General features: G+C 37.9%; 1 protein-coding gene across 1 annotated transcript in view; it reads right to left on the bottom strand.

Moving 5' to 3' along the window:
• Positions 1-9021: 9021 nt before the first annotated feature.
• The window catches only part of LOC144202967 (sodium-coupled neutral amino acid transporter 3-like), a 28525-nt gene continuing 13027 nt past the window's right edge, over positions 9022-24519 (bottom strand). The window contains exons 9-17 of the mRNA XM_077726116.1: positions 22227-22309; positions 20274-20332; positions 19143-19313; positions 18871-18950; positions 18702-18802; positions 17332-17456; positions 17085-17229; positions 14691-14794; positions 9022-14598 (exon numbers count right to left, since the gene is read on the bottom strand). Coding sequence (XP_077582242.1) covers positions 14494-14598; positions 14691-14794; positions 17085-17229; positions 17332-17456; positions 18702-18802; positions 18871-18950; positions 19143-19313; positions 20274-20332; positions 22227-22309 — 973 coding nt within the window. The 3' untranslated portion in view covers positions 9022-14493. The remainder of the gene's footprint in view (positions 14599-14690; positions 14795-17084; positions 17230-17331; positions 17457-18701; positions 18803-18870; positions 18951-19142; positions 19314-20273; positions 20333-22226; positions 22310-24519) is intronic.

The raw sequence follows: 24519 nt of genomic DNA, 5'->3' as shown, positions 1-24519 counted from the left end.
GGTGTACACACCTTGCAGAACACATGATCACCAAACACAATGCAACCTAGAATTTGTCAAACAATGGGCCCAAGATAGTAGAAAACAAAGTATAAGAAAAAAAAGTACATTCTGCACTGAAAAATAATATCTTGCTTATTTTCTGTTTTTCCTATCAGGACATTTTGACTTAAGCTCATTCAACAAGCATCAAAACATGTGTTTTTGACCGAGAACTAAAATAAAAAAATCTGAATATGCCACTTATATACCATTTTAGAAGTGATAAAACAATGAAGTCGTTACGGCTATTGTAAGACTCTTTGAAGGCTCTTTCGCATTACCACTAATATTAACAGTAAATTATTGGTACTGTACATAAAGGAATTTATGCTTCAAGGAACTGGGTGCCAGCAAAATAATTTCCTGGTCTATTTTTAATCTTTGAATCGAATGAAGAATACTCTGAGAAAAGTAGACCTTAGATCGAAACCATAAATCACATAAGCCAATAAATAAAATCACTGCTTTATCGTTACTACGGTCACAAGGGGTGCTGGAGCCTATCCCAGCTGACTTCAGGCCATTGACGGGGGACATCCTGAATCGGTGGGCAGCCGATCGCAGAGCACGGGGAGACACACTCTTACCTATGGGAAATTTAGATCCAATCAGCATAACATGCATAATTTTGGAATGTGGGTAAAAACTGGAGAATCCAGGGGAAACCCATGCAGGGCCGGAGAGAAAATGCAAACTCCACACCGGTGGACCGACCTGGACTTGAACCCAGGACCCCAAAAGTATGAGGCCGACGCGCTAACTACTCAGCCCCATGGCCACCTTCTGTTTTAATATGTTTTAAAAATTAAATGAGTCAAATATGATTCATTATTGTCCATTCACCGTAGAAACCATTCACAAAAGTTATCTATAAGCCAACGGGTCATTTTATGTGGAATAGCAGTAACTTCTTGACGGATTCCCTCTTTAAGTTGTTCATTACTACATCCAGGGCGACCATTCATACTCACAATCAAACCGCCACCAGCGGGAATTGAGCTCACACCTGCCCACACCGAAGTCGGGCGATTGAGGCGGCTCAAATGTGAACAAATAATGATTACTTCCTCATGTTGTCTACATTTTATGTCACATTTTCACTTAGTCATTGCTCATAATTTTCCTTTCATATTGGCTCGAACTGGAAAAGCCGACTTGTTAAGATCATCGGTACGAAGCTGCCAAAGACGGTGGCTCCATTTACATCTCTACACAGAACACTTTATAAACGTATTATTTTTAAAGTTAGTACATTACAGATGAGTTATTACCATAAAATAAAGAATATTATAGCGTCCTAGGAGTGCCTCATACCAACATGCATGCATTGCGATGCTAAGAATGTAAAAAATGTTCAATGTACATGTCCTGTGCCAGTTATTTATTCAGCTACACTTTCATTTGTTTCATAAATTGATGTTTAATTGTTTTATAATAATAGTTATAAGAATAGTTTCTGCTTTGTTATGGTTAAATGGCGTGCAAGAGATTATTATCTGTTATTATTTAAAGCTAAGCCTGCTCTTTGACTGACAAAACAAAAGTGTGAACTGATAATTATTATTATCTTGTGAGTATCACAGTAAATCATAATAAACATGTTGTCTTGAGTTATGTTTTCCTTTCAATAATTTCACCTGGAACAATAACTGGACCCTTAGATGAAACTGCGCCTTGTAGTCTGAAAATACTACTTTATTAATAGAATGAATAAATTGTTGGATTAACCGAAAGTAAAGACTGTTTTTGAATGAATAAAAATTAAAATCATCAGTACATGTGATAAGGCTTTACAATGGGCTTCTCTTGTCAGCTGTCATATTCTGAAAGCTTGTTCAATGCCGACAGTCAATAAACTACCATCACTAGCTAGCACCGATACTGGACTTCCTGTATGGCTCCAGGTTTTGACCTAGATCTACAATGTCTTCTGTGTCTGTGTTTGCTACTGTCTTGCTACTGCAAATAAGGAAATTTCCCGAATATGGGATGAAATGTAATCCTAATCTAATCTAATCCAATCTGAGCCAGAATAGAATTCTGAATTGTATGAGTGTTTCCTTAAGTCCGCAAGAGAATCCATTTTTTTCCATAAAAATTGTCAATAAGCATTACTGTTTGCACATCTCACATCAGCAGTTTTAAACTGCAAATTTCCATCTTTATTGTAATTTAGAAACTGGTGAAATAAAATCAACACATAACAACAAATCCAGGAACCTAAATATTTTTATAATATCACCTTGCCGTTCACTGACAGAGCTACAGAGCTTATGAATCTGAGATGGTGTCATGGTGATAGAGACAGGGGATACTGTCCCATTAACCACCATAAAATGACATGCAACGTCCTATTGGTTCTGCTTGAAGTTTAAAAAAATATCCTTTGGTCTAAAGTTCACTCGCTGCATGGACTGATGTTGTACCTTTCTGTAATTGGAAAAGTTGGTATGTGTCCCATTGATTGATGGCAGCATCGCTAAAGCTTGAGAAGGGAGAAAGAAAAACCTTTTAGCATTTGTCCTTTTGTCGTTACAAACTTCTATTTAACCCACTTTTTATTTCGTTACTTCGTTGTATTTGATTATTTTTAGGGTGTCATTGAGGGTCCCTATCGCAAATGGAGCATACCAGGTGTTCCATTTCTTTGGCTCTTAATAAAGTCATTTTTACCTCCTCATATTTCAGTATTTGAAATAACATCACCCTCTTATTCAAGGCATTGTACATGGAAATGCAAATAAATTAAAGAAACAAAAAAGTATCTTTGTTTTTTAAATGTACATATAATGCCATTTTATTTCATTCATTCATTTTCTGAACTGCTTCATCCTCATAAAGGTCACAGGGGGAGCTGGAGCCTATCCCAGCTGACTTTCGGGCAGCAGGTGGGGGACACCATGAATCGGTGGCCAGCCGTTCGCTGCCATGAGGAGAAAGACATTCATTCACGCTCACACTCATACCTAGGGGAAATTTAGATCCAATTTAGAGTGTCCAACCAGACTACCATGCATGTCTTTGGAATGTGGGATGAAACCAGTGTACCCAGAGTAAACCCAAGCAGGCCCAGTGAGAACATGCAAACTCCGCACAGGTAGACCGACCCGGATTTGAACCTAGAATCACAGAATTGTGAGGTCGACACGCTCACCACTCAGGGCACTTTCTGTTTCATTATGTTCTCATCTCTCATGTCATTTTCTGAACCTCTTCATCCTCATTAAGGTCACGAGGGATGTTGGAGGCAATCCCAGATGGATTACATGCAAACTACACACAGGTGGACATGATCTGGATTTGAACCCAGGACCTCACAGCTGTGAGGCCGACGCGCTAATCACTCGCGTCACCTGGTTTTATATATGATATTTCAGAAAAGCTGCATTGAGAAACCAACAACAAATCACTATTATGATTATTTCTCCCTGTTTCATTATGTTTTAAAAATTATGAGTCAAATGGGATCCATGATTGTCCACACACTGTTGAAGGTGTTTACGAAAGTTGTCTATGGCGGGTCATTAAATGTGGAATGGCAGAACATTATTGGCGGATTGCCTCTTTAAATTGTTCAATAGATAGAGGGACGATTAATGTACACCTTTCACTGGAGGTATTCTAGAGAGAAAAAAATCACACATTTAAATCAGGTGATCGGGCGGGCCAAACGACATTACCACACAATGAGATCAAATAACCAGGTACCAGTTGGTTACCCATAATAAGATTGTGTTTCCCTCTGCTTTGGGATTATATCAACCGAGATTAAAATGCAAACTGAACGCTCATTGTGTTCCAGTAACAGATTTGTTTTTGTTTTTTTTAAACGTTTCCACAATGAAAGTGCGAAGTATAAGACATACGTATATATCTCCTTGTTGAGAAGAATACATTATAGCAAATGGTTGTGTTAAAAATAACCTCTGCGGAGTTCATAAATGTAGTTGGGTAAATTTATTCTGTATGAGTCATTTGAAATGTGTGAGAAAATGGAGTGTTTGTTTGAAGATAAACAAGCTTTGCTGAAAAGATTGTAGTCGAACAGGTTTATAGGACTGAAATGTGAGAACTAGTTTATGGTACTCAATCATAAGGGTGAAGAACATGTTCTAGGTACTGCAGTGATGCTTTCAACTGTTGTACAAAAACTTGGAGGTTGAGACACAAATGGAGTACATGAGTTTAAGAACGGAAACTAAAAATGTCTGTTTATGAATTCCTATCAGACTGAAGCATCTTTTATCTCTCATTTTGAATGTGTCTTGTATTCACAGAAGGATGTGGCTGGTTTTGTAGTCTGTAGCTAGTTTTACAGTTTATATATCCTCCTTACTACCAGTAGTTTAAATGTGTCCTCTGTCCGGGACATTTGTAAACGTAAATATCTCTCACCCGGGCAACCAATCGTATTAACTCCTTTTGTGCCCAATGATAAAAAAATATATTTCGTAGTATTCCAGTTAATTCACATAGATTTGGGAATTTCGAAGTAAAAGTGATTGGACAACATTTTTATTTTTGTGGTAGTCAGGAGGATAGATTAGCAACTGGCAAGATTTAAACCTTTAACCTTAGATTTAGAGGCAGATTTGTTAACCACTTTTATAATTTAAAAAAAAAGCTGTTAATTTAAAGATTCCCAGATTCATAACTGGAAGAATAATAGGACTGTTTGTGACGGTTAAAAAAAAAAAAGTCTAGCTTTACATTCAAGAACGCATTCATTTTAATTGGAAGTCAATAAGCGTAAAGCAGGAAAATAAAAACGTAAGTAACAACTTATGCAAGGAAGCAAATGCTTAAAATGTGTTTACTAACCAGCACACAAAACAATAGGCCGTGAACCACAGGAACAAATGTAAAAATATGAACTTGGAAAACCGGTTCATCACTCGCAGTGACTCATTAATTCAGGGTTAGCAAACACTTGGCTCTCAAGCTATGTGTGGCTCCCGGCAAAAGATAATGCGGCTTTGCTTATCAGATTTTATGTATACTGTGTGTCTTTGTGTCATTTCATGTTTCTCTTATTTTTATTGTCTCTCAAAACAAAGTCAAATTCATTAGAGCCCATAAAAAAAAGTCATAAATTATATTTTAAAAATAATTTGGCACATTGAATTTTTTTTATGCTTCTTCTGACATAGGATGTTGCTCTTTGACTCTCACGGTTTACATTTTTGGCTTTTTATGTCTATTTTTTTTTTCGATACCCTTGCACAAAGGACGTGACATGTGACAAGACCACATTTCAGAACTTCTATGAATTGGGCAGGGCAAACACAGAACTGAATGTGACTGAAGTGGAAAAAGGCAATCTTAAAGCATGCAAGGAGATAAATAGAGCTGATTTGGAATAAGGGTGTGTGAATGGGTGGGGAAAAATGGATGAAAGACAAGTTTGGCAGGCATTAACAGGGTACACAAAAGAAAGAACCGTTTGTGCCTTGTCATAGCAGCATATTTATAAAAAAAAAATCTGACGACATAATTTACAGTCAAAATCGGTTCGAATCTCAGCTTTACATCCTCTCTCCCTTTGTCCCTGTGTTCAGTTTACATGTTCAGTCCGCATGATTTTGTGGATTTTCTTAAAGTACTCTGACTTGTTCACATGAATGTGAAATTAACCCAACATTCTAAATTGTATGTAAGCATGTTCCAATTATTTTAATTATTTGAAAGCATGGAGGATAGGTGTTCATTTGCTTTGTTTCCAAGGTCCCTTCTGGAGAAGCAGGGGGCAGTCGATGACTCCATTGCTGCAATTCCTTTAACCACATGTCTAATACACGTGATTGGGAATCACAAGACAAATATTGGTTTAGAATTGCTGATGTGAGGATTAGTCATTTTTTCTAACTGAAAGGATGACGACTAATTTCCACCCACTTATATGATCCGTCGTAAAAAAATGGGTTTGCCGCTAAACATCAATAATACTGTGCACAGTCTGTATGTTTGTTTTCAATCATATTTTGTATTAACATTGCCTCTCTTCTTTTCTGTTTCCTCAATGTCCTTTTAATATCCATCTATATTTTGAACAAACAACCCCATAAACTCCTCACTTATTTATTTGGTTATTTACTTATATTACCTGTTTATCTGTCTAAAATATATTTTCTTGTGCCTGTGTTCTCACCCTCTTGCTACTGTGGCAATGAAATTTTCCTAATACAGGTTGAATGTAGTTATCTAATTAAATCTAAAAACGGTAAAAAGAACGTGTCTAAATTGTAGTTATATCACTTTTGGGGAAGTGGCAGCCTATCCCATCTGTCTCTAGGCCAAAGAACGACGACGCCCTGCACAAACATTCTCACTTATCAACACCATTTATGAGTGAGTGGAAATAGTTTAGCTCTTCCAGGAATGAGTTCCTGAAAAACCTGATCATTTTCTTTTTTTTTTTAGTTTACCCACCAACTTAATTGCTAATCAAATTGTTTTAAGCATTTTTTTAAAATAGCTTCTAGAAAAAGGCCATTAAATTAGACATTGTCATATTTGATTCACTCGTTTTTATCAATGGTACAATGTTAATGAGATGTTTAATCTGTTTTGATAGATATATCTCAAATTCCGTGGTGCTTGTTATAGCTCTGTTGCTGATGCTTAAACAATTACAAATAAATATTAATTAAAAAATGTATTTACAACATAAAGTATAAAATACTATTTAAATTTTTGTCGTTCTTGTTTCCTGTAGAATTTGTATTAATGCTACTTTTGTTAGCTGTAATGAGAATTGGTCAATATTAAACTTCTCTGGTTTAAATTAATCACATTGATGTCCTTTTCTGATCATATGATGAGCAGAGAAAGGTTGGTTTCAATTACAAATGAAAACATTTCTTAAAAACCTGGTCATTGAATGGATTTTTTATATCTATACTTTACAATGTAAAGTCCTAAAAATAACCCAGTCAAAAATGATTGGAAAAAAGTACAGTGAAAAATGTGTTGTATTTCCTTCCCTCCTGCTTAAAACTATGTAAAGTGTAAATAGTTTTAAGCAGGAGGGAAGGAAATACAACACATTTTTCACTGTACTTTTTTCAGTCATTTTTGACTGGGTTATTTTTGGGACTGTTTGACACCCTTTTTTATGATTTCTTCAGAAAACAGACAAAACTGAACCATTTTTGGAGTTTTTTTATACCTAATATTTTAATCATTTCGAGGAAAAGAAAACCCGGACAATTGTTTTAAGAGGATGAAGGTACTGTACATATTGTTAAAATGATCGTTGAAAAACAACGACCTCTAGCGGACAAAGATTACCAATGCAAATTACAGTATTCTGATTAAAAAAAATGAATAAATTAAAAACATGCCGTCTGTTGCTTGGTGCAGTTTAGAAATAAATATTAAATTAATATTATTATATTATTATCATTGAGAGGATCTATTTTTTGTATTTAACTTTCAAAAATAAATCTTACATAAAAAGCCAAAATATTTCTGGAGGTTTCTGGAGCCCAACCCAGCTGTCGTCAGGCGAAAGGCAGACTACACCTTAGACTGGTCGCCAGTCAGTTGTAAGCCCACTTAACAACTTTTTTTTTTCAATTTTTTGGCATTCAATCAATTCAAATGAATAATTTTAATCATGCCTAAATTTTCAAGCAAAAGATGGTTTTGTTTTGTTCTGCCAGGTTATTTCAGTCAGTAGTCAACATTGTATAATTTGAATAAAATTTAGTAATATTAACTAGAATATAATCTTAGCCCGGTTGTTACGAATGAAAAGAAACAACACACCCTACTACATAGTGTGTCTAAGCCAGGGGTGGCCAACCCGCGGCTCGCGAGCCGCATGCGGCTCTTTGCCCGGTTTCATGCGGCTCTTACGTCCATATCAAAGTTTGTATTTGTGTTTTATTTTTTTTTGCGTGTGCGCTTCGCTTGAGTTCAATACGGTATTTTCGTCCAATGCGCATGTGCTTGGGATGAAAATACCTCAAAGTTTCCCAGTAGGAGCAAGGTCATTTGAGTAAACGTTTTTAACAGAGTGGGAGAGCTCCCGTGAACCAGAAGCGACAATGAACGGCGTCGCGCACACAAAAAGTATCCCAAAGATCGAGCGTCGGCTGAAAAAGCCACACCCCCTGCGAGGCAGACCAAGGCGAGAGTGCTCAGCCGGGAGCAGCCAATAGGAGAGCGAGGTGTACACCCACGTGGTGGGCGCGCTAGTTCGCCCACCACGTGGGTGTACACCTCGCTCTCCTATTGGCTGCTCCCGGCTGAGCACTCTCGCCTTGGTCTCCCTCGCATGAACATTGTGTGTGCACTGTCTCACACAGACAAACTCTCAGTTCAACCAAGTCCACAAACAAAAATATAATAATTTACAATAGCGTTTTTCTTTTTCTATGCATGTTACTTAGTGGGACTTCTGTCATAAAATCAGCGCCTATTTTTGCGCAACATTCGCTCCTTGTGAGCTGTCATTTATTATGAATGGCTTTTAACTAGCGAAAAGCCATTCATAATAAATGACAGCTCACAAGGAGCGAATGTTGCGCAAAAATAGGCGCTGATTTTATGACAGAAGTCCCACTAAGTAACATGCATAGAAAAAGAAAAACGCTATTGTAAATTATTATATTTTTGTTTGTGGACTTGGTTGAACTGAGAGTTTGTCTGTGTGAGACAGTGCACACACAATGTTCATTGTTGATAATGACTGGCCTGTGCTGTTAGTACTGTGGGAGTCAATTTATGTCATTACTATGCTGGTGTGTGACATTTACAATAAATCTGTGTGATGTGGCTCTTTGCGGTAACACAGTAAAAAATGTGGCTCTTTGCGGTAACACGGTAATAAATGTGGCTCTTGGTCTCTGACTGGTTGGCCACCCCTGGTCTAAGCTGACAGCCGTAACACCGGTATAGAACTAATAATCATTAATAGTTAGTTCTGGATCAAAAGAAAGAGTGGGGTGGAAAGAGGACACAAGACTAGATGGAAAAAAAACACCAACAATTATTTTATTATCAAACTAAATTGCTTCATTTTATTTACACTTTACACTCTATTATGACAATTACAGCGCCATATGCCTGATAAAAATAAAATGTTTACATTTATTCACATCATCAAAATAGAGCCAAGTTTCTTTTCCCAAAAGCTATTTATAAATGTTATATTTCATTTCCCCTGTTGACTTGCATGTTTCTACTTATTGACCGCATTTGTTTGTTGAAAGTTAATGGCATTTTTTTCAAACAGCACGTAGCTTTTGTTCTTGTCATTTTATCTTTACATCAAGAACTCGGTTTGACAATCCAACACTTAAAATAGACTTAACTGAATAGACAATATTTTCTACTGGTTTTAACAAGTTGTGAAAATACCTTAAAAAACTCAATTCCAAACAGCTATGGCTACACAAAATAGTTATAGATAAATAAAAACTTTGGGCGCAAGCAGATCAGTTTGATGGAAGATAATGCTTTAAAAAGTATCACTAAATATTTATTTCTCGTGCTTTAAAGCTGTTTTGAAATACAGTATACTCCCAGGGGTATTAAAATTTCTTCAATGAGGACAAAATGTGTGTATATATGTTGTTTGTACTCTCACAAAAGCAGTGATCATGAAAATTACAATTCTTTCAATTTCTAAACTGCTTATCCTCACAAGGGTCACTGGGGTGCACCCTGAATTGGTGCTCAGGCATGTTTTTTGGGATGAGAAAGGAAAACAGAGTATCCATAGAAAACCCATGCAAGCCTGGGGAGAACATGCAAACTATACAGTGAGGACCGACTTGAGATCGAACTCTCGACCCCAGAATTGTGAGGCCGACACACCACTCGGCCGCCGAGCTCCACTGTTTCACCCTGTTGCTAAATTACAATTCACTACACTAATTGAATTAAGATTAAAATAAATTGATGTTGAATTGATTCTCTTCTCTCATCTCATTTTCTGAACTGCTTATCATCATTAGGGTTGCGGAGGGTGTTGGAGCCAATCCTAGCTGTCAGAGGCGGGGAATACCCTAAATCGGTGGCGAGCCGATCGCAGGGCACAAGGAGAAGGACAACCATCAACACGCAGACCCATACCTAGGGGAAATGTAAAGTGCCCAATCAGCCTACTATGGATGTTTTTGGAATGTGGGAGGAAACCGGAGTACCCGGAGAACATGCAAACTCCACACAGGTGGACGGACCGATCTGGATTTGAACCCAGGACCCCAAAGCTGTGAGCCTGACACGCTAAAATCTAATATACAGTTGTGGTCAAAATTTACATACACTTGTGACAAACATAATGTCATGGCTCTCTTGTCATGGGTATTAGTGCTGCTGTATGTATATTTTTGACCCAGCAGATTTGATCACTTTTTTTTTCTATTCACCCATAATAAAGTCATAACATAACCAAACTTCATGAATGTTTTTTGTCTTACAAAAGAAGTATCTGTTCCAATCACTCTATCAAAGAAAAACCAAAGTTGTAGAAATAACTGGAAATTCAAGAGAGCCATGACATTATGTTCTTCACAAGTGTATGTAAACTTTTGACCACAACTGTATATGGGTGTAATTATATATTATGGGTTTTTGTGTTGATAAAGATAAATTAGAAAAGCTGCATTGAGAAACCAACAACAAATCACTATTACGATTATTTCTCCCGGTTTCAAGAATAAATGCAAGGTACAACATTTGGAGGCACCGCTGGGATTGCTGTTCAGACCTGCTCACCGAATTCTGAGCCCACATAATCCGGACAAACTCTACAAACCAGGTCAATGGCAATAAGAAGAGGTGTTGCTGTTTGAAAAAAAAAATGGAAGTTGGGGGTTGAGCACTTGTCATCTGAGGCCAATCCGAGATCATTAGAGGGACAGTAAAGACATGCCAGTTCAGAGTTCACTCCTGTACAGTCAATAGAACTTCTGCATTGTCAACAAAATGGAACAGTTGCACGAAGAGGTGGTCGGAACATTGCACAACCTGACAGAAACCTGCTGGAAATATGTGATTTTCTCAACATATTAGGAAGTGTTAAACGGGAATTGTGTTTACATTAGAGACAGTGATCAGCAGGGAGGGGGAGATGTACAGTGCACACACTGATATCGGCGTGGGAGTGGAGAACATTTTCAAAATGGATTTAAAATCTGAGGTGTCAGACCACTAAGAGAAGCCCCTTTAAACAGATAGTGGTTGCCCCTGCGGGACGAGTGTCAACCATGAACGGAGAAAAGCCCCAATTATTCATACATTATGGCAGTGGAGATTCACTGGGAGGGCTAAGACAATGGCCACCCTGTAAAGAAACATTGTGTTGTTCCAAACCTTGCCAAAAACAGCACTGGACAGAACACGGGCACAATTGCACTTATCTGCAAAGTGATGGTGACTGTGGGGAACTTCCTAGCAGATACCAAGGCACGCCCTATCTGCCATCCCCGGCAGCAAGAGGTCATCACCATAAAATTTAAGGCAATGTCTTGTTCAGTGTTATCTAAATGGCCACCAACTACAAGCATTATGGGACACGGGTTCGCAAGTTTCAATTATTGAGGAAAGGTAGAAAGATGAATATTTACCTGGCGTGCAACTGAGAAATGTCTCAGAAATGTTAGAAACACCTGCTGATCTGACATTGATTGCAGCAATTGGGATTGAGATGCGTTATATTGAGTGGGTTGAGACAACATTTCATTTGGTCTCAGGGGTAAACAGGACAAAAAAATTGATCATTCCAATGCTTGTGACAAGCGAGTGTCGTCCCATCCCATTATTGGTTTTAATGTTATCGGACACATCCTGGCACAGACTGAAGTGCATCAACAGTACCTTGCTGTGAGGAGGGCTTTCCCAAGTCTCAAAAGAAACGAGGTGAGGACTTTTATATAGGCCGTCAGTGCGGAACAGATAGAACAGTATGTAGTGAGAACTAAGAAAAACAGGGTTTTAGTATCAAAACACACCATTATTCAGAAGGAGTTTCGTATAGCTGCCAAATCTTATATAGAGGGCATGCTTTTTCAGCCAGATGTGAACTCCCAACGGCCAGATGGTCTTGAGTTCAACGACACCTTGGTCAGGGTAAAAAAGGGTATTTTCCCTGTCATCACAATTGATGTCTCAAATCCAACAGACTATACTATTGTAATTGGCACAGTACAATTTTTTTTTGACTGTACTTCCCGCTGAGATTTTTTAACCAGCCCCAGCACCAATTACAAGATGGGGAACTTTTGCAGACTGAGAAGTAGAGGATAGGCAGTCACTCTTTCAAGCTTATCCGTACAGTTCCACAGTAGTCTGGAGCTGTCAGACAACAGTAGCAGAGCCCCTCGACTCGGTTGCTGGTAAACGCCGATTGAATGCCTGCTCCATCCACCAGTATTAGGGTTTCCCAGATTTTACCCAGCCATTCATTGTACACACTGATGCCTCACACCAAGGTTTAGGTGCAGTGTTGTGTCAGAAGCAGCATGACAAACTTAAGAGTCATTGCCTACGGCTCCCGCACATTGACAGCAGCTGACAAGAATTATCACTTACATTCTGGTAAACTGGAATTTTTGGCTCTAAAATGGGCAATCACTGACAAGTTATGTGATTATTTGTACTATGTCCCAGCATTCACTATATATAGCGACAACAACCACTTCCAGGTGGGTTGCAGCATTGACTGATTTCCACTTTACAATAAAATATAGGCCGGGGAGGGAAAACAATGACGCTGATGCTTTGTCAAGGGTGCCGCTGGATGTTGAGTCGTTGATGAAAGAATGTTCTGAGGAACTACCACCTGATGCCAATGTTGCCACTTTCCAAGCAGTCAAGGTACATTAAATGTCCCCTTTGATTCTGCCTTCATTACAGATGTGTTGTTCAGTATCAGATGTAGATGAGACAGCTGCTGCGTCAATCAACCCCATACCAAAAGAAGAGGTAAGGAAAGCACAACAATCTGACCTGTTCATTCGTCCTGTGTTGAATTATAAAGTGTCAGGTTGTAAGCCATCAGCTGAGGAGTTGAAGTCGCTCAGCCCAAAGACAAAATGTTTGCTCTGGCAGTGGGACTAACTGATAACAGACAGTGACGGGATTCTAAATCAGTGGCAAGCCGATCGCAGGGCACAGGAAGACAGACAACCATGCACACTTACACCCATACTTAGGGGCATTTAGTGTCCAATCAGCCTCCCATGCATGTTTTTGGAATGTGGAAGGAAGCCAGAGTACCTGGAGAAAACCCACGCAGGCCTAGGGAGAACATGCAAACTCCACACAGGTGGACGTAACCTGGATTTGACACAGGTCCGCAAAGCTGTGAGGCCGACACGCCATCATGTCGCGCCACCGGGCAGCACGGCATCATTTTACCAGTGACCCAAATGAGGACAAACACAACATAAGATATACGACTAAATTGGAAATGTGGTTGGGTATGCCTGTATTGAGAAACATTACTGATGATTTGGTACTTATTTCAATGTGAAAAGTAATGACAATCATTAATTTAACAGTGTCTTACAGTCCTTGCATCATTTCAACCTTAAAGATATGCAGTTATTCAAAGTTTGAGGTTCACCACTCACTCTGAACATAACAATATGTATCATTTTGTCCTTAAAAGAATAATGTGAAAGGCAGTTATGTTTTCAATCATGGTTGTAGAAATAGGTGCACCTAATATACGTATGAAAAATATATATTTTAATTATGCTAAGTTTGATGATCCATATTACAAAATTAATTAAAACCAAATCACTAACAATGTATCTCAGCAATTAAGTTCCATAATAGTTAAATATAGTATTCCTTTGGAATAAAAACAACAACAACTAAACACAGCAGTTATATAAATACACACATTGGTTTGAATGCCTTTCCTCTATGTGCGCAAGTGAAAATAACCTCTGAGACCGCAAACTGTTAGTTTTTACAGTACCGGCTGCTGTTTGTGGCTAACTTAGCTTGATCAGATCAAAGCTCATCATTACATATAGTAATTCATTAAATTAAAGAGCATTATTTTGCTCTTGTACACTAATTTACCACAATCCAATTAAATCTGTATTGGAACTTCACAATTACAAACATAATAAAACTCTCAAGAGTTCATCATTTAACAATAAGCATTGAATTGAGTGTGTAATTAACTGCACTGCATCAGATAGGGATATTTTACACCTACTTTGGTTGTTTTGTGATGTATTAAAAATATGTAAAGCTCTCAAATTTTAAAGCAGTAGTTTTCACAACTGTGAAACACATTACATAATAAAATTATTGATGCCTGAGTTTGATCAGGGGTCTCTAATCTGGTGGCCAGTCGGTGTATAATATTGCAGTTAAAGTTTATTTTTCTCTATAAATGGAAGTGTGCGATTCTGCTTCACATTTTTATGTGTAAGCTCTTAATTTTAGCTGGCCTTCAACCCAAACAGACTCACGCAGATTCTAGTGGCCCCCGCCGGTATGGCCGCTCCCAGAGGTCCAGTCGATTATTATGAAGCTAAGACTCATTATCATGAAGGAGACACCCAAGGCGGCAAAGCAGACGGCCTAAAAAAGGATTTTTAAAAAAGCATCAATATACGTAGATTGTTGGAGGCTTCAGCTGATTGAGAAGTTGAATGTGTGCTTAATGGGCTCACCAAGATCTTGGGAACAGAGTTCATAGGTTCGCTTTCTTTGGGAACAATGCGGATGTAGAAAACGGCAGGGAAGATGAAGATTAGGCAGGGAGCAGATGTGGCACCTGGAAACACAAAGATGTCTGTAAAAAACTGAGTTCAAATGAACAGCAAGTAATAAAAATATAGTGGACAGCGTTAATTAAGTATGGTACACACAGGATTGTAAGGCACCCTTTCATTCTGACGCCAAAAAGAAAATAGAAGACACAAATATGCTTGAAAAATTAATATTTAAAATATTTAAGAAGCTTATCTAAAGTGTATTCAATATTTTATTTGCACAACTTTCACAAAGGAATCACAAGCCATTTATTTACACATGACTTTCCTGTTTTGACTTCAAAACACCAAACGAGTCATAGTATTTGATCTTTTTAGCCCTGCATGGTTACTTTTTAATATTTTTGTCCCTGAAAGCCCTGATGTATATAAGCATTGCAGTCTAATAAGGAAAAAAAGAATCATGGTCCTGTAAATATGGAAAATTATATTTGAAATTGTTTCCTCAGCGAGACCAAAGAGACTCCAAGCTCAACTGTTTAATTTTTTTGTCAATAATTTAACAGTATGCCCCCTAAGAAAGGATGATCACGGATGAAGATGAACTTCAGGTGGCATTTTCCATGGCCAACTATACATTCCACAAATACAATATGAGTATGGACAGATTTAACTATCAATGCCGCGTTTGAGCAAAAATTCTGATCAGGTTGTCATTATTTCAGAAATTCCTTTCGTGTGTTATGAGATTTTTCTTGTGTGAAATAGGTATTTTGATTTAATAATAGTTAGCTATCCTAATATTGTTGCAGTCTTATATTTCACTTTTTTAGATAACTCTTTCAGTTTGGTCGATCTTCACTAGTCAGTTTTGAACACTCTTCCTTGCAAAGGCACTCCAAATGTATAGTGTTGACATTAATAATGCAATGCTCCTCTCCATACACAACAATTGTTTCTTGTATAAACAAGACTTACAGGTATGATTGCATGTCAATTTTTGTCTGACTCCCTGTTATGTATATTGAGAGATGTTCAACTTATTTTTCTTATCCTATTTTACCGCTGATATGTGTTTAAAAGTACTCAGTGTTTGTACCGCTGCATGTTTGTCAAGCTGCTTTGAAGACGCCCCTGGTAGCATGTAAACTAAAATGCTTTCAACTTGAACCTCTGGCCTATGAAACATGACCTCAATTTCGTGGAACAAGTGGAACAATAATATTGACTCTGTTTAGCCATCCATTTCTCTCTTTGGAGTCAACATGTAATGGTCACGTTTTTTAAAATTCCCATGTGTGGTTTCTTGACAGAGAGCAAAATGTCAAACATGATGGATTTAGACTGTAAACAGAAAGACAATAAGTAATCCATAATCGTTTTATATGCAATACTATACAGTAATACCTCGACATACGAGTGCCCCGACATACAAGCAATTTGAGATAAGAGTGAAATTTCGAGCAAATATTTATCTTGAGATACGAGACATAATTTTGACATACGAGCATACAGCGGACTGAGCGGCTGCTCATAAGAACATCATGAGCACTGTCTTTCTGGTCGCAACTCCCTTGTGTAATGTCTCTACGATCACCGGGCGGAGCGTTGCATTTTGTCAGGTTTTTTTTCCCGTCAGTCAGTGCGGATGGCGGAGCGATTGCTAATACGAGAGGAGTATATACTACTTCTCGTTGGGAAGTAGTATTGTGAGGACATTTGTGTGCATCATTTTCGAAATATTTTGAAGGGAAGACAAAAGCAAACAACCTTCAATAGGTTGCATCTCCGAAAGTCAGGGTGGAGGTTTTTTCAGAGGGTTGGAACGAAGGAATTTGTTTTTAGTTTATTTCTTTGGGATATGTTCGTTTGAGTTACGAGTAAATCGACATATAAGCTCAGTCCCGGAATGCATTAAGCTCGTATCTCGAGGTACCACTGTACACCTATCCAGCTATCCAGTCTGTTTTTCAGAAATTACGTGAATCAAGTAATCAGGTTTCTGGAGAGCTTGTCGATGAGTTGATATTTTTGATTCAGGTGTCTTGGAGGAGGGAGACATCGAAGAAAGACTGCATAGGTGTGCTTGGGGACCGGAGTTGGTGACCCCTGATCTAGTGTTACCCTGAATAAGGTCTTTCTCACGTGCATCACCTAATAAAGAAAATCTCTGCAGAAAAGGGATAGTTTCTACAAATGTAACTAATGTTGTCACCGGTCACTCTCTTTATGGTGGGAAAATGTTTTCCAATGCCATCTCTTGTTTTTCTTAAGGATTTACAATATCTTAACTTAATATATATATTGGCAATTATTCCCATTTTAATTCCAAATGTCCAAAGTTGTACTTGCCTATAAATCCAAAGATGCCCAGAATGTTAGGAGCAAAAATGACCAGCATGTTGATAAACGTCAGGAGGGTCAAAGCGATAGCGATGTGACGCAACCAGCTGAAAGCTTTGGTGGGAAACAACATCTGCTGGATAGCTCTGCGTACCTGTGTATAAATAGACTAATGAACAGATTGCACATTGCCAAGAAACATGGGCCATTCAATCACATTATTGTGTTGCACTAGAATGGTCAAATCAAAACTTACGGGAAATAGCACAATTGGCACTGTGAGTGTGACCGCAGTGAGGACGGCCACTCGCACACATAGGATCAACGTATCATATGGGTCAATACGGCTGTAGGTATGGAGCAATTCTGGCTCAACATTTCCTACAAGAAAAAAATACAGAAAGTTAAGAATTTAATATCCCCACACATTTGTTTTTCTTTGATGTGGTGTTGAAGCCCATCCCATACATCTAATTGTGGGTCTGAAAACACCCTGACCTGGAACTGAACAATCGCAGGGCACACATAAGCAAGCAACCTATCACAATCACACCTAAGGAAAAAATTGGTTCAATTAACATGTACAAGAAGGCCTCGGATCACAATGGCCTCTGACGAAGAAGAAGCTTCCTATAACCTGATTTTTTCTTTCTTAAAATGACTATTTACTGTATTTATTTGCATATAAGCTGCCTTTGTCAGACAAAAAAATATATTTTTACTGTGAGTACAGTACTTTTTTCCTTATTCATTGATTATATTTAGATATTAATACATTACTGTCTTTTCATGTCTATAACTAATATTCAATACATATGCTTCTTGATGATTTTGTGTACTAGTTTTTCAGAGGTGTGAAAAAAAGTAGTATGATATGCAGTAGTAATAGGCGTGATCCTACTTTGCGTTTTTTTTATTGCGACCATGTCTGGTTTGTACTATCAGTGATATCCAAGGGATTATTGTAATCTTGTTAAAATGACTTGTTAAAATAGCAAATAAATAATTGAAGTACTCAAAATGTAGAACTTTTCAGACTTGTATATCTTGTCTTGGGGCTTTTCAGTCTTGACCTGGGTCTTGAAGGGAAATGATTATAACTTAACACTAACTACCCTGAGGGAGACAAAGAAAGGTGAACGAGTGAAAATTCATGTTGGCCTCACAGCTCTGGGAACCTGGGTTCAATTCCAGGTCCACCTGTGTGGACTTTGCATGCCCTCCCCGGGACTGCGTGGGTTTTCTCTGGGTACTCCAGTTTCCTCTCCAACCTTTCCAAAATCATGTAAAGTAGGCTGATTCCTCTCACATGCCAAAAACATGCATGGTAGGTTGATTGGACACTCTAAATTGCCCCTAGATATGAGTGTGAGGGTGAATGGTTGTTTGTCTCCCTGTGCCCTCTGGTCGACTGGCCACTAATTCAGGGTGTCCCCACCCACCGCGTGCCTGAAAGTGAGGTTGGGATGCGCTCCAGCACCACCCGGGACACTAATGAGGATAAAGCGGTTCAGAAAATGAGATGACAGAGAGAAATGCAATATTTAAAACATGATACACTACATTATATCACAGAGGCTCTTCCCCATTTTCGAGTCACACATTTCTGATAGTAGATACACTCACCATAGAAGGTCAGGTAGCCAAAGAGAGCTGCTAGAAAGTACATGGTGTACATGACAAAGATGGAGATATTGGACACCTTCTGCATTGTTTTTTTTGTAGGGCTGCAAAAAAAAATTGCCAGTCAAAATTAGATTTATAGTTAAATATATTTCAAACAAAAGCAACTCACTTGCGGAGCTCAGTGTAAATGGGGAGGACCTCCGGGTGGCAAACAAAGGCAAAAGCCAAAATGGGAATGGTGTAGGCCGTCTGGGAAAAAGAATAAAAACACATTACACTTAAAGGAAGTGGACAAGGAATAATATTGTTCATTCATCCAGGCTTTTATAAACCTTGCTTGGAATACGGACATAAAATAATGAACTATTTTCACAAAGTGAGAAGCAGGACAACCAACAACTGACTGAATCCTCGATCACTTAAACGTATATATGGACTCACCTGTGAGTTGATGGTGAACATACGTGGCGAGCACACGCCATCGTCCTCTTTGTGGGCGAGGAGGCTATCATCCACGTGGCTTGACACGTTCAGGCTGTGGTGAATGGCAGTGTCGTTGAGTGAGTTGAACTCCACAAAGGGGCACATAATTTGGAATTTCTTGTAGATGACCTGATGATAAGAATTGAGGGCAGAGCATTTCGTGAAAGATAATGTCAGGTTATTAGAATAATTCTGTTAAGATATAAATGTAATGCATAAACTTTACAATGATCAAATGCACATGGATATTACCATAACATAAACACCGTGTACTACTCACAAAAATTAGTGGTTGAATTCAGTTGAATTGAATGCATTTATTGTCATTAAACAAGCGTTCGGCTGATGGTGAAAGTTCAGGATATATCTTAAAAGGTCACCATTTACTGCAACATTATTTAATTGCTTTGGCTTCACTGTGACACAAACCGGACTATTTTTTGTGTGTGAAATCAACCAGAAATGTCCCAAAAACATTTGAATCCCAGTTTGCTGTGTCTCTCCTTATTGTGGATGATTCACGGGGGCTGTGTTATGGTGCTTCAGCCTCCAGTTTGAACTTGTACGGAACATGTATCTCATCTTATTTGGAATCTAGTTTCAATTTTGTATTCCATTATAAAAGGTGCCATTCAGGCATAAACCTTCTGCTGGCTCCTGTACTCATGCGACATCAATGTTTTTTAAGAGAGCGGATGGCAATATAAATGGATTTTACTTACAATTTTAAGTTTTGGATCAGTGCGAGTCTTGATCGTCTATTTTTTCATCTACTTTGACGGGTTTCCGCAAAAGTGGGGCTTTAAAGTGATTACAACCTTTCAATGTAAACTTCATTTGACAAGGGTCTTAATAGTAAAATTCATTAAAAAGATGTCCGATTCTATGCCATTTGCCACTCTCTCTGTTACAATATTTTACTGGCGCTTTGTGACTATTCTTGCGATGGTTTCATAAAGTTAACAGCATGTGAGCAGCACAAAAAATGTGATGCAACCAATAAATATATTGGTAGATTAATGGATCAAACATTTGTTGGGAACTTCTAACTCTCTCTATCCTTGGTTATTTCATTAATAATAAACATACCGCAGTGAGGAAAAACACCATGCAACTGAGAGAAAATCCACTGGTATAGCCAAGGTAACCTGAAGGAAGACAGAAATGAAGAAATTAATCTAGAAGTTACTCACTCTGTAACACAATGCTATAATCGAACTACCTACAACCAGAGGTGGGTAGAGTGGCCAAAGATTTTACTCAGGTAAGAGTAGCATTTCTTCAAAATGATATTACTCAAGTAAAATTGTCTTCTGAATAATTCACTCAAGTCCAAATAAGAACAAAATGTATGTGAGAAAACAATACTCAAACAAAGAGTAACTGCTTATAATGTCGGATTTATATTTTAAGTAATGGAATAGTTTTCTCTCAAAAAATGTAATCTATAGGAACTATTATTATCATATTATATGAACATGCTAGACAAAAACAATGCATAAAAATCAATACCTTCAAACTAAGAAATATACACCGAAACAAAACACTTTATCCGTATGCCCTCTAGTGGATAAACCTTTTCTAGAATGAAATTAAAAACAGCAACCCGGTGAGTTGAGCATCAGCCTCACAGCTCTGGGGTCCTGCGTTCAAATCCAGATCGGTGTTTTCCGTGTACTCCGGTTTCCTCCCACATTCCAAAAACATGCATGGTGGACTTACTGGACACTCAAAATTGCCCCTGGGTATGAGTCTGAGAGTAAATGGATGTATGGATGTTTTGATGATTTTACCCCATTTTAGTGCAACTTTTGCCGTTTCGCATTTGGACGTATATCTCTGTCTTTCGATAGTCCGGGCTCGGTTCTGATATCTGAAAAGCTCCGGTGTTTATATTTAATAACTAAATGCTGCTAGGAAATGGATTTTACCCCATTTTAGTGCAATTTTTGCCGTTTCGCCATAGGAGTCCATGGCTGTCTTTTTCCGGGAAAATCACCCCACTGGCCCGGTTGTAATGTCGAAAAGCTCCAGTATTTTTATTTAATCAATAAATGCTGCTACGAAATGGATTGATTTATTGATTATTTTGATTCTTTATGTGTCTTTGGTCGAAAGGCAGGGTATACAATGTATACAGGGGTTGGGAAAATTTTGACAGAAAGAGCCATAAACAATTCATATTTATTAATGTTATTTCTTGAAAACCATTCTCAGGATTGAAAGGTAAATACACATGCCATACTTGCCATTTCACCACTAGTACAAAAAGCCTCTGAATTCTTTTGACAACATTTTTATGCTTTTGCAAATAAATCAGGATCAATGATATCATGCATGGAGAAGAGTAATAAAAAAATATGATTAAAGTGGTGGTAGAGGTAGTGTCAATGCCATAGTGGCATTCCTATTAGTGCGTTCGGGACTCAGCTCGCTCACCAGTGATTTACATACTTCACCTCGGTGGTTATTGGCGAGCCATATGGACCCATGGAAAGAGCCACATATGGCTCTCGAGTCATAGGTTCCCTTACCCTGGTATACACCTTAAATTGTCAGTTAAAAATCAGTTATAGGGCTGAGATAAAAAAAGACAAACCTTTTTTACCTACGTCTACAATGTCTTTTGTCATTTCTTGATACTGTCTTGCTACTGCAACCAAGGATATTTCCCAAATATGGATGAAATAAATCTCATCTCATCTAATCTATGCACTCACAATCGCACCACCTACAATTGGGAATCAAACCCAAACTCCTCGATGTACGTTAATTCTTCAATTTGAACTGCTCCTATTGGTGAGATTGGGTGCATGTTCCTCAGCATCTTATTTTTTGTAAATTAGTAACATTTAGCAGGCATGGAAGAAGTCACATTGTAATGTGAATTATTATATAAAAAAGTGCAGACATAACGAAACAAATAAAATCCTAATTCAGCATCAAGTCTAGCAGTGTGACAAAAGTCCTAAGAGTTACAAATGTTTTGAGAAATGCTTTTTGGCACACAAATCTTATGGTAGAAGGGGAGTGTTCACTCACCCAGCTGTTTCATCAGGGCCAGGGGCAGGATGACGCTAGCAGAGACCATGATGACCAGGTAATTGCCATTCATGTACCAAAGACTGTTAACGACAAAGGGCAAGGTGTACTTTCATTAGTTTATCAATTAGCATGATTAGATTGTATTGTTGATTAGCAAATGCAACAGATATGTTTCCTTTTCATACGATTAAATCTTTCAGGTTGAAGTTGTACACTGTTTACCGACTCAGTCCAACTGAAATAGAATCCTACATAACTAGGGATTTACAAGTAGAGCACTCGCAGCTGTGAAAAAGAAGGGCAAGCTTAATCCAACACCCTGACTTGCCTATGGAAACCATATATTTTCTTTACGCCTGTCAATGATGTGTAGTCAGTAAGACATGCAGGGCTTGAATAGAATTTCCAATGTTGGCATTGCTTTGCTTCCAATCCCGTCACTGACTTAACATCTACTAAATGCACACCAATGTATGCCCCCATTCAACAAACCCTCTATTGATGATACTCAAAAAACAAACTATGCAGTACATACAACATGTTGAGTCCATAGATTTACAACATATTCTAATTTCAAGCGTCAGAATATGTAGATTATATAATGTACGCCCCAGCCTAGGGTCTGATGGGATGCAACATCAGACAGAATCAATACAAAAGGTTTACTTTCAAATGCCAAAATATTTACAGAAGAGAAACAGGTAGGCGTAAAACACAATAACAAACAAAGGAGTCCTGACTGCAACCTGCCGCCTTGCTGAGCCCTAATCATGAAACAAAAGGTATAAATAAAAACTATTACTAACGTAACTGCTTGGACACAAAAAGTGAAATTAGGAATATGGGACTCAAGATAGATTATACAATTTCATCATACGCTGCTGAGGGTATGATGACTACTAGGCTTTTTGTCAAGTCAATGATGACGACAATGCCTATGTCTGATTTTCATTTTTTTCATTTTTCATTACCACTCTTGTTTCTTGCTCTGTACACAGATAACAATTACCAAAACGAACACACCAAAATGGAAGAAACCACCAAACAAAGCAAATGATAGCTATAATGATACCCTCAGAAAAAGGTATTTTGGTGAACTTTAAATGAGATGACTGACACGTTGGTTGTTTAAAGATTCGGCAACAAAGGCCATTGTTTTTTCTATTTCTCTCCCTTGGCTGAGCTATGCTTAGTTCTGATGGATTCAGTATGTTTTCATTGTTTTGACATCTCTCCTCAGCAGTTTACAGTCAACAGATAATCTATGGTTGTAATCGTTAAGTCAGATGGCCAACAGGATGCCTAATGGGGGGAGAAATTCTTCTGCCTGGCATGCCAGGGAAAACAAGTATCTGGAGGGGTCAATGATGGTAAAGTGTAAACATTCATCTGTTTACAGTAACAGGGGACGGCTCTAAATTGTTACATTACCTTTTATATTGGTATGACAGTTTTCTTGTATTTCCTTCTGTTACTATGACTTTTAATTGAATTTGTGTTTTGAAAATGTTTTTCCAGCTCAATATGAAAATTTTTAAGTACATGGAGTTGATAATGGATTTAAAATGGCAAAACTTGGGTCTTGATAGTTGCAAGTTTCATTATTTTCACATGAAAATTTGAGGAAATTGTTGCAGTTAAAAAAAATGAGACCAAATGAAAATTCATATCCTATCACTTCAGTCATTGTCTTTTTTCTCAGGTTATAAAAAATTGTCAATCATGACAATGGATTAACTAAGACATTTTTATTACAATATGTAGTATGTATATGGCACAATTATTCAATGTGACTTACCATAAAATCAGTGTATATAATCACACTGTTGTCATTCATATCATTCTTATATAAGAAACAGCTAAACAGCTTAAACGTTTTGTTTTGTTTGTTGAAGCGACTTTCATAGTTGACAAACTGCTGTTGAGTACAGTGTTTCACTTGATAAACTTGTGTTTATGTAACTAAGAGAAACCTGATACATACTTTGTTTGCTTGAGAGCCAGAAGATTCAAGTGAATTCTCAAGTTCCTACACATGTATTCAATTTCTCCTTATGTGGCCAACGACATGAACAATAACATTTTATTTTTATCTTTTATATTGTCTGCATTTTGTCCTTCCAAATCTACATTCATATCATAGTATTTTAATTACTTCTTAAGTGGAGGGAAGCATTTTATCCGTCAGCCACACTTCATCAAGGACTATTTTAAGAGCCAGGAGATGTAATAAAAAAGACATCACTCCCTCCCAGTCGTTCAGTGCCCCGAGTTTGATGTAATAGATTGG

This window comes from Stigmatopora nigra, chromosome 10 (genome assembly GCF_051989575.1).
Source record: "Stigmatopora nigra isolate UIUO_SnigA chromosome 10, RoL_Snig_1.1, whole genome shotgun sequence".
Lineage (NCBI taxonomy): Eukaryota > Metazoa > Chordata > Actinopteri > Syngnathiformes > Syngnathidae > Stigmatopora > Stigmatopora nigra.
The sequence above is the reverse complement of the archived record's forward strand: the minus strand, read 5'-3'. Positions and strand labels throughout refer to the sequence as shown.